Source organism: Solanum lycopersicum, chromosome 2 (assembly GCF_036512215.1).
Source record: "Solanum lycopersicum chromosome 2, SLM_r2.1".
Classification (NCBI taxonomy): domain Eukaryota; kingdom Viridiplantae; phylum Streptophyta; class Magnoliopsida; order Solanales; family Solanaceae; genus Solanum; species Solanum lycopersicum.
The window spans coordinates 15,956,871-15,971,887 of NC_090801.1; the positions used below are offsets into that span (position 1 = coordinate 15,956,871).

Genomic DNA, 15,017 nt, shown 5'->3' on the forward strand with positions numbered 1-15,017 from the left:
CATTTAGGAGACAACTAAACAATTAGGGAACTTCACATAATGGTCTTAGAAGACCTACGAAACTAACTCTACCATCTTCAAAGCCTACTTGTGCGATATGTAGATAGCATCCCAATCCACTACATAAATGTTATAGAACCTATCCAATGCTAAAGTAGAAATCCCACATGATGAGAATAGGCATTAACTGACATAAAACAAACTAGCTAGGTATGGAATCTGATGTCATCAAAACCCTACACTGTGGAAGGTGTTCTACATGCCAAAGGTAAAACTAGGACACATCCCATATAGAAAAATGGTTTAGGTGATATCAAGAGTTTCTTTGTACTCTAGTCTCATTCTGAAGTACAGCTACTACCACAAGCATATCCATTTGGTGCTTTGCCTTGGTTCATATAGATTACACTCATTCACATAATAGTAATTAGAAAGTACCATCTCTAAGTCCTACAAACCCAAAATACTACCACTAAAAAGGGTTTCACAAGGGTTGCTGATCGAGTATAATTCATAGCTCATTCTTGAAATGGGTAACATGCTAGGACTATTAGGGTCACTTCAATATTAACCTTTTTTTTATATATTTAAGGTTCCATATTAGTCTTTCATGGAAGGGTACCAACTTTGGGTCTACCGATCCTAGATATTCATTCTTTCATTCAATCAAGACAAGGGTTCTTACGCATACCATGTCAAGATATGACATTCATAATATCATTTATTCAATATTATTCAAGTACCAAGTAGACTAAGTCTACAAAAACACAAGATACAACATCATTTCATAAAGACTCTTTTTAGTTATTTAGCATCACATATCGCAAATATAGAAGAAGTACTTTTAATCACATCATTATAAAATCCATAAAAGATCATATAGACATCAGATGAGCCTCTTTACATTATACATTCACATATACCATAACATGATTATACCACAATTCTCATAATATTGTCGATAAGGCCACGTTCATAACATTTATAAAAATTAAGCACCGCCACCATAAGTGTACCATACCATTCAATGGCAATTAGATATAAATTTTACATTAGATAAACGAATTAGGTCAACTTACAACCTTTCAATAGCCACAATCACCATCCCTCAAAATCTCCAACAAGTTCACATATTAATAGAACTTACAAATTACAACGTCCATAAGACTAGACCACCGATTCATCAATATCAATGATTCAACAAAACTGAATGTGAATATCAATAATATAAAGTACTCTATGAACAATTCCAACAATGATAAATATATAATTCATTAGCCCATAACAATCTGAACATGAATTGAACATAATTAGATCATATTCAATATACCCACTTCAGAGCCAAAATTAGAATATCAAGAATAACATGGGTTCATGGAATTTTTTTTATCATAAAATCAACAATTAACATTGAATACTTCATAAATCATATATTTAAACCTTTGAATGCAAGTACCCATGCTTAGAAATTGAAATAGGATCTTAGGATTTTTAAGATCTTTTGAAAAGCTTTTTAAATTGGCTCCTTCAATGAGAAAAGAATCAAGGATGAAATAATCATACCTTATTGAAGTTGTATCCAAGATATTAGCTTTAAAAGCTTTGAGAATTTGACTTTCTTCATTTTAACTTGAAGGTTCTTTAACGGAAGATTTAACTAGAGAGAGAATATAGAGAGAAGGGAGAGCATATATATTTTTTTAATTCTGATTGAGGGTTGGGGTTTTCGATAAGGATAATGGGTGTATGATGACCTGAAATAAATATATAATACACCCCCAAAATATCAAAAAAAAACTACATTAATTGGACATTTTTAAACAAGTCAAAATTAACTTTTATTTTCACAATTATTGTTGAGGAACACGTCCTCGTCACAGAGGTTTTCCCTGAAGTTTTGGAAAATAATTTTGGGACAATATGGTATGTGATGTTCTCCACCACACGAAGATAATTTTTTGCGCATTGCTGGAGTAAGTTCGCGACGCGGACCCATAAGCTAGTGTCGCAAGCTGCCTTGGACGCATCTTAGCCAAGGTTTGGGTCTTCCTAAAGGACCCTTAGGTCGGTATTTGGGGAGCCGTGCCCAGACGTTTTAAACTAAATATGTTCCTATAAGTTTTAGGTTCATGCCCACTTAGTATAGACTCCAACCAACACACCAAAACACATACAACAAACAAGGACACACTAGTACACAGAATCCTACTTTTCGAATGTCTTGGTCGTCTCTTCACGTTAAACTTCAAAACTCTTTCAAACTGACTTCTAAATCTATTATTTATCATTTTAACAAGTTACTAACTGAAGAAACACAAGTGAACCTTTAGAACAACCTTGTTCATTGTTAGTGTTGTAACATTCTCCCCAAGTTGAAAAAAGTTCGTCCTCAAATGAAACTAAAACACTTTAAACACTTTCTAGGTTATAAGAGTCATGACTAGCAGATCACAATCATACAACATCAATACAAATTTCAAATATCTAGGAGGATCATCAACTCCACATATAGAGGTTAAAAATACAAAATGAACTAAGAAGTACATATACGACCGATCATGCATTAAGACTCAACATTTCTTATTTCATAGTGGAGCAATTTCCTTCTCGACATACCATCATGCTCATCACAATGTTTTTAAACACAACATGCCAACTTCTTATAAAAGAACAATTATGCAACATTTTAAAATATTCTTCTTTAAATATGCTCATAAGTGTACTCATGCAACATTTAGGCAATTTTACTAAAGATGCAAAACAACATGAGAGACCCATTTATTAAACTCATTTTACCCATATAAATACAAACTCATGAAAATATGCAATGTCATAAGGAATCATGAAAGCTCATTTTTTAAGAAGAGTTTCCCAAAACATGCTGCATGAGACTAGAAATTTCTAACTCTTAAGAATGGAATAGAAGAGAAGAGACAAAATCCATTAACCCCACTATTCACCATACTCCCCACTTGGGGAAAATCCATCTACTCTATCATGAAGAACACAATAAACTCTTATCACTCTGGTGAGGAATTATAACTTATTTGCACCATTATTCGAATTTTCTTCCTTATAGCTTCGAGAGCATAGAAGTGAATCTGCTTTCGTTCACCCACAGCTGGACCATTATAAGAAGCTTTCTTGACATCTCTTCCCCTAGAAGAAAATGTAGGACAATCTCTCACCTTGTGATCATTCTTTCCACATCCAAAGCACCCAATAGTACCGGCTAAACACTTCCCAAAGTGCTTCTTCACACAATTTGAGCAGGTAGGTTTATCATGTTGGAAACCACCAGCTCTATCATAGTTATCCTTAGGAGAACTACGAACATGTTGATTCGGAGCCCTCTTCTTAAACAAAGGTTGACCTTTCTCATAGGTTCTTACCCTCTTCACATCTACACCTCTCCTCCCAAGTGTATACTCCACAATAGATTGAACATACACAATGGGCCTAGATAATGTCATGTCACCACGGAGCTACCATTGTTGTATGGAACTATTCCATTACAAGACCGGAAACGCCATTCAAGAACCTACTCATCTTATCTCTAGGGTTAGACACCAAGGATGGAACATATTTAGATGAAAAGGTAAACTTTATGGAATACTCCTCCACACTCAAATTACCTTGTCTAAGGTTTATAAACTCCAAAAACATAACTTTTCTTTTCCTACGGGGAAAGTACTTTCCTAAGAAGGCTTCCTTACATTTGTCCGACTATATAGGACCCGATTCAACCACCCTATTATCTTCCATTGTTTGTACCACACTTGCGAAACCTCTTTCAATTATTATGAAGCCAAGTCCGCTTTCTACCTAGAAGACACCCACATTATATGTAATATCATAAAACCTAATCCAAAAATTATTGGGAATCCTCTATAACCTTAGAGCCAACAAAATTCGGAGGATTCATCCTCACAAAGTCCCTCAACGTAGAGGTGATGGTACTATCAAAAGCATTTACCCTAGGCCCCATATCTCTATTTGCTTGAGCAATCATTGATCGGACTAGGGCAACAAGAGCTCCTCTAACCTTCTTGTTACTCATGTTTGGGGAACCACCAGAACCTCATTCTTTTGATTAGCTATAAGGAGTTTCTCACCTTAAGAAACTTGATCACCTTGGGGAACTTTTTCACCTTGGGAGGAACTCCCTCATTCAACACAACATCTTCATATCTCCTTGCAATTTCCCTTCTTGTATTCATACCCTATAACACAAGAGAAGAGATAAATATAAGATACTAATAACCTGAACTTTATGGCACGACACACAAGTAATGAAGATAGTGAAACTTCTATTATCCTATAGTCTCTCGCTCATAGATTTGTTGGAACTCACAAATATAAACAAGACTCTACGAGATGTGGCCTCATAAGACTTGTGATCCCTAAAGACTAATTTATAACCTTATCCTATGATACAAAGTTTTTTACGACCCGACAGCACCCCCAAGTCGCCACACGGTATACTCGACCTCTTGGAGGTCTTTTACACGCCTCTTAGCTTTCATTCATTACATAAGTATGAAAAATAATGCAGAAATTAAAACTTTTTACAAATAAAGTCCACTAGAAAAACTCTTTTATAAGACATAAGAAAGAAAGTAAGTATCATCATAAGCCATTGTAGGCTCAAACATTAGGACAATCAAATTAGGGTCACACTCTTACATCAATTTGAAACTTATAGTCTAATACAAAGTCTTTAATAAAATTAAATAAGACATAAAATCCATGTCCTCGAATATATGAGGACATGCCAATATAGAGAGAAATCTACTTCCCGAGCTTCCACTCTAGGAATCATACTGCCACGACCTACACTTGTAGACATAGAGAAACATATTTAATTAGCCTAATTGATGAACTAAGTATGCTGAAGATGCAAGAAAACAATGCAAAAAGAGACATTTAGTATAGAAACATGCTTTCATGACATTTGAATAAAACCTTTATTATAAGAGTCAAAGATACATACACAAGTTGACATTCACATATAAAGTAAGACCACCATCATTAAGTAACACAATTAAACATTTAGACCCTCTACCTAAAATTGTCCTATGAACCACCTAGGTAAGACATGAAGAGACCGCCCATATAACCTCTCAAATACACACTTAAGATTTTCCCTAGCAATCCTAGCTAAGAACGATTCTAACTCAATACACCTTTAATAAGTAAATATCATTCATTTAAGCTATTTAAAAGACATCTAAACAAATAGGGACTTCACATTATGGTCTAGGAATATATAGGGAACTCACTTTATCATATTTAAAGCCTACTCATGCCATGTGGAGACAGCGACTCATTCCCCTACTTACACATTGCAGAACCTAACCAATAGTAAAGTGTACATCCCACATGATGAGAATAGGCATTATCGAACATTTACAAAACTAGCAAGGTATCGAATTCAGTGTCATCAAAACCCCACACCGTGGAAGGCTTTCTTCTTACGAAAGGTAGATATAGGACACATCCCTTGTAGGCACGTGAATCAAGGGATATCAAGGGCTTCCTCGTGCTCTAGTCTCATTCTCAAGTAGAGCTACTACGACATGAATATCAACTCGGTGCTTTGCCTTAGTTCTTATAGAGTACTTCATTCATATAATAGTAATTGAGAAGGTACCATATCTAAGTTCTACATGCTCAAAATACTACTACCATGAAGGGGTCTGCAAGGGCTTCCGATCATGGTTCATAAGGATAGCTCATGCATGATACGGGTACCATGCTAGGACTATCCATTTTACTTCAATATTAACCTTATTTTCATATTCAAGGTTCCATATTAGTATTTCATGGAAGGGTACCTACTATAGGTCTACCTATGGTAGACATTCTTTCTTTCATTCATTCCAGACAAGGGGTTGTAAACCTAGCATGTCAAGAAACAACTTTCATGATATCATTTGTTTAATATAATTAAAGTACCAATAGGGAAAACTAAGTCTACCAACACAAGATACAACATAATTGTATAAAGACTCTTTTTAGTCCTTAATCATCATATATCCACAATTTGAGAAGAGGTAGCTTCAATCCAAGCATTAGCACCCATAGAAGACCATATAGAAATCACATGAGCCCCTTCACCTTATACATTCACATTTATCATAACATGATAATACCCACAATTCACATAATAATGCCGACATGGCCACGTTCATAACATTTATAACAATTAAACATCGCTACCATAAGTGGACCATATCAATTAAAAGAAATTTTGTATAATTTCTTCATTAGATAAAGGAATTATTTCAACTTACGACCTTCCAATAGCCATAATCACCATACCTCAACATCTCCTCTAATTCCACACATTAATAGAACTTACCAATTACAATGTCCATTAGACAAAACGACAAATTCATCCATACCAATGATTCAACAAAACTCAATATGAGTATCAGTACTATAAAGAAAACCATGAACAATTGCAACAATGATAAACATATAAATCATTAGCCCATAACAATCTGAACACGAATTGAACATATTTAGATAATAATCAATATAACCACTTTTAAGCCAAAACTACAAATTCAAGTAATACATGAATTCTTGGAACATTTTTATCATAAAATCATCAACTAACATTGAATAAATCATAAATCACAGATTTAAACCTTTGAATGCAAGAACCCATGCTTAGAACTCTAAATAGGGTTTTAGGATTTTTGAGATCTTTTGAAAAGCCTTTGAAATTTGCTCCTTTAATGAGTGAAGAATCAATGATTAAATCACCATACCTAATTGAAGTTCTATCCTCGAAATTAGGTTTGAAAGCTTGGAGATATTAACCTTCTTCCTTTGAACATGAAATGGAAGATTTAACTACAGAGATAATTTAGAGAGAAGGGAAAGCGTATATTTTTTTTAAATTCTGATTAAGGGTTGGGGTTTTTGATTAGGGTAATGGATGTATAATAACCTAAGTTCAATATATACTACACCTCAATATATCCAAAACACCCCTACATTAATTGGACTTTTTAAACAAGTCAAACTTAGTTGTTATTATTGGAAATATCGTAGGGGAATAAGTCCGCGTTGTGAAGGTGTTCCCTGATGTTTTGGAAATAATTTTTGGTACAGTAGGGTGCATGATGTTTTTTTTCAATGCGGAGAGAATTCTCGCGCACTGTTGTAGCAAGTCCGCAATGCGGACACACTCTCACAAGCTACTGTCGTAAACTGCCTTGGCAACATCTTTGTCAAGGCTTGGGTCCTCCTCAAGGACCCTTACGTCAGTCTATGGGGGGTCGTGCCCAAATATTTTGACCCCAAAATATTTTCCCTCTTGGGTTAGGGTCATCCTCACTGATTTTATACTCCAAAACACACCAAAACACATAAAACAAACAAGGACACACAAGTCTAGTTTCCGAACATCTTGGTTGTCCGTTGACATTCAACTTCAAAACACTTTAAAACTTCATCATTTTAACAAGTTACAAACTGAAGAAACACAAATGAAGATCTAGATCACCCTAGTTCATTTTGAGGGTTGCAACATTTTTTTTCTTTATAATTATTTTTCGTATCATATACACTTTTACCTTCGTAGGGTTTTTTTAACTTTGAAGTGTAAGATATTGAAGAGTCGCATAGGAGGGGATGAGGGATGAAAATAATTATGTTATTATATATATATATATATATATATATATATATATATATATATATATATATATGTATGTATGTATGTATGTATGTATGTATGTATGTATGTATGTATGTATGTATGTATGTATGTATGTATGTGTATATACACACACATACACTTATATACTTTTTTAATGATTTAAATCACAAAAAGGAAAGTATCCATCCTAGATTTATATTTTTAATTGAATAATTATGAAAAAAGGATTTAAAATTTTCAATCGTGATACTTCTGTTAAAAGCAGATATAAATAAATAAAATTAACCTTTATATGATGCCAAATCTGAATCTTTTTAATAGAAACCTTTATATCTATATCTTAAAATAAAAATAATGAGTCAATGATTAAGTCTTAGATACATAGCCTTAATTTCTTGAATAATACATAAAGTATTTAAAAATCAGAAGAAAGATAAAAGGATACAAATAATCATAATCTACATGTTATTTTTAGGTATACTAGGGGGGTTTGCTTGAACGTCATTTATAGGTTTTGTTTAAGCCATAGTCATAGGTGTGAAGGTACCAAGGTATAGTTAAACTGGTAGGCTACAAGTGCTTGCTAGAGTTTTTGATGAAGCTAATTTCATATGTTCCAAAACCGCATTTTATTTACGAAATCACCCTTATTAACTTTATATTATTAGTAATAATCTCAAACATTAGGAGAAACCTCTCTAAATGTGTGGTATATAACCTACGTTATCATGGTTTTTGAGTGTACTATCTGAATGTGTTGTAGATTAGGTGTACTGCCTATAGAACCAATATTTAAAGAAAAATTAAAAAGGAATATAATTGTTGACCAAACCGAAAAACAAAATAAATTAATTTGATTAAATAAAAAAATAAAAATCGTAACTAGTACATGCATTAGAATTCTAAATGACAAAATTAATAATAGTAAAATTTAGAAGTCAAGAAATAAATATTCAATATCATTGTTTTATATGGTGAAATTAATATATATATATATATATATGTGTGTGTGTGTGTGTGTGTGTGTGTGTGTGTGTGTGTGTGTGTGTGTGTGTGTGTGTGTATATTCACACACACACTTTACGATTAATAATGTCGCTAGACCATAAATGTAACAACCCGTACCCAAAACAGACCAAAAATTAGTTTTACATAAAAATCTGCAGGTGCTACCAATGGTGGCATCGAGGACCGTAGCCTGAACCACGGTCCGTCCAGCACAACCATCGATGGAATCAGAAACTCCCAAAAATTTCAGCCTAGAAAAATTGGTGAAGTCTTGGACGAGGGACGGACTTACGATCTGTAGGTCAAACGACAGTCCGTAGTCCGTGACCGTCGATCAAGACTCCGTTAAACCACTCTATGAAAAGACCTATGATTGACCAGCATGGTTCGTAGATGGACCTACGGTTTGTAGGTCTGACCGTAGGTGGAAAATTAGCAGCCAGTTAAAGGGAAATGTAGTTTGGTCAACTTAAAATGTTTATAAATCTTAGCATTAAATTAATTAGGTCTCTCATTTCCTACTCACAGATAGATAATGAAATTATATTTCCATAGCCACCGACCTTGATAAAATCAGACCTGCGAGTAAAAAGTTATGCTCATTTTAGCAAAGGCATGTCGAACAACCCCTCATGACGGACCCAATGACGGGGCGTCGGGCACACAACGGACCGTCTGTCCTGGCCGTCGTGAGGCCCGACAGCAATCTTCCTGGGGTCTTTTTGACTTTTCCCACTCTGTTTAAACACTAAGTTACATTTTTTGACCCTAAATAATTAGATTTTAGTCAGTTTAAGCCTAGAAACATAATGAAAACATATTCAAGTCAAATCATTAAATCAAAACTTAGAAATTAGAAGCAAGAGAGGAGAAAAAAAGCTCAAGAACCCTAGTTCACGAACTCCACAAGCTCCAGCATTTCCAGCCTTGAAACTACTTAAGTATTTTTTTGTGGATTTCATCATGGGGTATGTGAGATTTCACTAGTAGGTTCATTTCACCCATTAGGTCCTTAGTTTCAGTCAGTTCTTCATTCTCTTATCATGATTAAACCTATGATTTCTAGAACTTTGATATAACTTCATGAATTTATTAAATATGTGTTCCAAATTATATTATCATGTTATTACTTAGATTATCGCATGAATGTCAGAACTCTAGATTTGTATTTCTTTAGTTCTTGAATTACGCATGCTAGGTCATATATTTTAGACACCTCATATATACATGCCTCAGTTATAAATGCATAATGACTAGATTAATTGTTGCTTTTTCAGTTTGCATGTTCAGTTTTGAGCTACCCAGTATTTACAGAAATTCAGATATAATCAGTTAATTTACAGAATTCATTCGGAGTAGACTAATACTGAGTAGGACTAGGGTTTAGCGTACCCAATACTCTCGCAACTACTAGCCATGTGGGATGTAAGTCCCCTCTATGGGTAATCAGTTTAGAGATCACGCGTGCATGTTTTTATATCTTTGGCAGGGTATATTGGGTCATTTCGATAGGGCAAATACATCGGACTCCACATTTAGCTCATATGATTTTATTATCGATTATTAGTAGATCCCGCAGTTCAGTCAGACTCTCTACATTTACCATTTATCAGTATATTCAGTATTCAGTTTCAGCATGTTATAAATTGTTCATTGCATCCAGTTAGCTCAGAAATCAGCACATCATGTTTAGATTATTATACTTTTGTTTTGTGCTTGTTAAGTTATGTTTTATTTAAGCTTTACTCTATCCTACATGCTAAGTACATTTCAAGTAATGACGCATACGTGCGCTACATCTTCTCGTGATGTAGGTTCAGGTTCTCAACACCCATATCACACATAGATCGATTTCCCGATCTTTAGTTCAGCAGATTTAGTGGTGTGTCCTCATTCTCCGTGGACAACAATCATGAGTTTCATTTCAGTCTCTAGTCATTTAGTTTCGGTTTTTTCTAGATTTAGTTGGGGCTTGTCCGAGTGTTTCTAGTCTAGTTTAGAGGCTATGTTCTAACATAGTTAGATTCAGCTTAGTATTGAGTTAATATTTCTTTTGTATCAAACTCATTGTTTTCAGATATCTCAGTTATAAAATATAGTTATTCCCCATCTTTTCATTTTATGTATGATTTAGCTTCTGCAACAGTTTATTATCTTTAGTATGCTCATGATCATGTCAGCAGGGTTAGCTTAGGATCACTTGTGGTCCAAGGTTCCGTGTCTGCGTCTCGGGGGTAGCTCGTGGTGTGACAAAAGTTGATACCAAAGCACTAGGTTCAAGAGTCCTAGGATGTCAAAAAAATCTGCACTAAGTAGAGTCCTTTTCATGGGTGTGAAGTGCACCACATCTAATGAGAGGGAGGCTATGAAGTGTTTTAGGAAAAACTTCACTTTCTTGTTACTCTTATCGTACACAAGGTATGATCTAATTCCATTCTAACTCGCCGTTGAGCGCTTAAGATCATGCCTCCTCATAGAGCTAACGCTAAGAATGTGAATGCAAGGAATGCAAACGCATCTCCTCCAATCCGAGATCAAGAAGTCTCCAATGCTGAGTTCAGGAATGCCATAAAGATGTTGGCTCAGAGTATGAACCACCAGATAAATCAGTTTCATGATACTATGAATGAAAATAGTGTATCAGCAGTAGTAGGGGTCCATGACTTTGTTAGGATGTATTCTCCTGAGTTCTTAGGATTGCAGACTTATGAAGATCCTCAAAATTTCATGGACGAAATCAAGAAGATCTTTGAGGTGATGCAGGTTACTGGGAATTATCAGGTTGAGTTGGCGCCATACCAGCTGACAAACGTCGCTCATATCTGTTACACTTAGTGGAAGGAGAATAGGAGTGCAAATGCAGCTCTTATTACTTGGGAGTGCTTCAATGAGACTTTTCTTGACAGGTTTTTCCTTATAGAGTTGAGAGAAGCAAAGGCCTAAGAATTCATGAACTTGAGGCAGGGAAACATGACAGTCCAAGAGTATGGGCTGAAGTTTAACCAACTCTCCAGGTATGCTCCTCACATGGTTGCTGACTCCACGGCTCAGATGAATAAGTTCTTGTATAGAGTATCAGATTTTATGAAGACAGAGTGCAGCAATTCTATATTGCTAGGAGATATGAATATCTCTAGGCTTATGACTCATGCTCACTAGGTTGAGGGTGGTAAGCTTAGGGAACATGCTAAGGAAAATAAGAAGGCTAGGATTGGGAGCTATGACTATTCTCAGCAGAAATCGGGTGGTGGAAATCGCTGGCAGGGTTAGCAGATGTTTTAAGCTCCATACCCTTCATCAGCTAGTGTTCCATCCTCCAAGAATAGCTATGACCAGAAGGACAGAGCACCAAGCTCTAAGTCTCAGGGAAGTATTTCAGGCACCAACACTTACTCCACTTGCCCTAAGTGTGGTAAGAACCATCGGGGCGTGTGTCTTGCAGGAAAAGAAAGATGTTTTTGATCTGGTCAGTCTGGTCACAGGTTGAGGGACTGTCCTTCTAGATAGGGTCAAGGAGGTGGTAATGGTAGAGCTCAGTCTACAAATTCAGCAGCACCAGCAAGTCGCCCAACGCAGTAGGGTAACTTATCTAGTACATGTGGGGGTCAACGCCAGAGCAGACTTTATGCTCTTCAGGCTCATCAGGATCAGGCAGGTTCTCCTGATGTAGTCACTGGTACGTTACAAGTCTTTGACCTTGATATTTATGTATTGTTAGATCCGAGGGCTACTATTTATTTTGTAACTCCTTATATAGCAGTCCAATTCAGTGTCATTCCATGAACTCTCTCAGAACCCTTCTGAATCTCTACTCCAGTCGGTCACCTAGTTATAGCTAGACAGGTATACAAAAATTGCACTGTCATAGTCTCTCAGAAAGTCACCTCAGCAGATCTAGTAGAGTTAGAAATGGTAGACTTCGATGTCATTCTAGGAATGGATTGGTTACACTCATGTTATGCCTCAGTTTATTGTAGAACTGGGATTATTCATTTTCAGTTTCACGACGAACAAAAATTAGAATGGATGTGTAGTAGCCTAGCGCCTATGGGTCGATTTATTTATTACCTTAAGTCCAGAGAGATGATATCTAAGGGTTATCTCTATCATCTAGTTCGGCCTAAGTATTCTAGCCTTGAAACCCCATCTCTTGAGTCAGTTCCAGGAGTCTGTGAATTTCCAGAAGTAATTCCAAAATATCTTCCTGGGGTTCTTACCGAAAGGTAAATTGACATTGACATTGGTCTCCTTCCAGATACCTAGCCTATTTCTATTCCTCTTTACAGAATGGCTCCAGTAGAGCTTAAGGAATTGAAAGAGAAGTTGAAAGACCTTCAAGATAAGGGTTTCATCAGACCTAGAATATCACAATAGGGTGCACCAGTATTGTTCGTAAAGACGAAATATGGTTCTCTTAGAATGCGCATTGACTATAGACAGTTGAAAAAGGTCACAATCAAGAATAAGTATACCATCCAAGATTAATGACTTGTTTGACCAACTTCAAAGTGCTAGTCATTTCTCAAAGATAGACCTCAGATCGGGTTATCATCAACTCAGAGTCAGAGATAGAGACATCCGAAAACAGCCTTCAGAACACGGTATGGACATTATGAATTTTTAGTTATGTCATTTGGACTAACCAATGCTCCTGCAAATTTCATGGATTTGATGAATAGAGTGTTCAAACAGTACTTAGACTTGTTCGTTATTTTCTTCATTGATGATATCCTCATTTACTCTAGGAGTGAGGAAGAACATGTATGTCATTTGAGAGTTGTTCTACTGGCTCTCAAAGATTGATAGTTATTTGCTAAGTTTAGTAAATGTGAGTTTTGGTTGAAATCTATTCCTTTCCTTGGTCATATTGTATCTACCGAAGGGATCCACATAGATTCACAAAAGATAGAAGTAGTGAAACAATGGACCAGACCTACCTCAGCTACAAATATCAAAAGTTTCGTAGGTCTAGCAGTTATTACAGAAGAATCGTGGAAGGATTTTCATCCATAGCCTCACCATTGACTAGGTTGACTCAGAAGATGGTCAAGTTCCAATGATCAGATGATTGTGAGAAAAGCATCACATTATTGAAAACTAGATTGATTATAACTCCTGTCTTGACTCTACCAGAGGTTCAGATGGTTATGTGACCTATTGCGATGCATCTAGAGTAGGCCTTGGTTGTGTGTTGATGCAAAGAGATAAGGTTATACCGTATGCCTCTAGAAAGCTTAAGGTACATAAAGAAGAACTATCCAACTCATGACCTCGAGCTTGCAGGTGTTTGCACTCAAGATATGGAGACACTACTTGTATGGTGTTCATGTAGATGTGTTCACCGATCATAAGAGCCTTCAGTATATGTTCACCCAGAAAGATTTGAATCTTCGCCAGAGAAGATGGATTGAGTTCTTTCAGGATTATGATATGAGTGTGCATTATCATCCTGGAAAGGCGAATGTAGTGACCGATGCTCTTAGTAGATTATCTATGGGTAGTGTAGCCCATGTTGAAGAAAAAATAAAGGAGCTAGTGAAGGATGTTCATAGGCTTGCTCGCTTCGGAGTTCTCCTTATGAGCATATCAGACAGCGGTATAATAGTTCAGAATGGGGCAGAATCGTCTTTGGTAGTGGAGGTTAAGGAAAAGAAAGAGAGTGATCCGATCTTGCTTGAACAAAAGGGTGCAGTCAACAATCAGAGAGTGGAGGTTTTCTCCTAAGGGGAAAATGGTTTACTACGCTACCAAGGTAGATTGTGTGTTCCTGATGTGGGAGAGTTGAGGTAGCATATTCTTTTAGAAGCTCATAACTCCAAGTATTCTATTAATCCAGGTTCCACTGAGATGTACCGTGATCTGCAAGAAGTGTATTGGTGGAATGTCATGAAAAGGGATATAGCAGACATTGTAAGTAAGTGCCCCAATTGCCAGCAAGTCAAGGTAGAACATCAGAAACCAAGAGGTATGACTCAAGAGATCGATATTCATACTTGGAAGTGGGATGTGATCAATATGAATTTTCATCACAGGGTTACCTCGTACTAGCAGATAACATGACTCAATTTGGGTGATAGTTGATAGGATGACTAAGTCTTCGCTCTTTTAAGCGGTCAAGACTACATATTTGGTAGAGGACTATTTCCAAGCTTTACCTTACTGAAATTGTTAGGTTGCATGGGTTCCTTATTCTATCATCTCAAATAGAGGTCATCAGTTTACCTCTCATTTCTGGAAGTCATTTCAAAAAGGTCTTGGTACTCAAGTTAAACATAGTACAACATTTCATCCACAGACGGAAGGGCAAGCAGAGCGTACCATTCAGGCCTTAGAG

General features: G+C 36.1%; 1 protein-coding gene across 1 annotated transcript; it reads right to left on the minus strand.

The window, feature by feature from the left end:
- Nucleotides 1-3,020: 3,020 nt before the first annotated feature.
- Nucleotides 3,021-4,060, minus strand: LOC101265976 (uncharacterized). Its single transcript, XM_004231669.1, has 2 exons — nt 3,896-4,060; nt 3,021-3,485 (listed from the first exon to the last, which is right to left on the minus strand). The coding sequence occupies exons 1-2, from the start codon at nt 4,058-4,060 to the stop codon at nt 3,021-3,023; spliced, it is 630 nt and encodes a 209-aa protein (XP_004231717.1).
- Nucleotides 4,061-15,017: the final 10,957 nt, after the last annotated feature.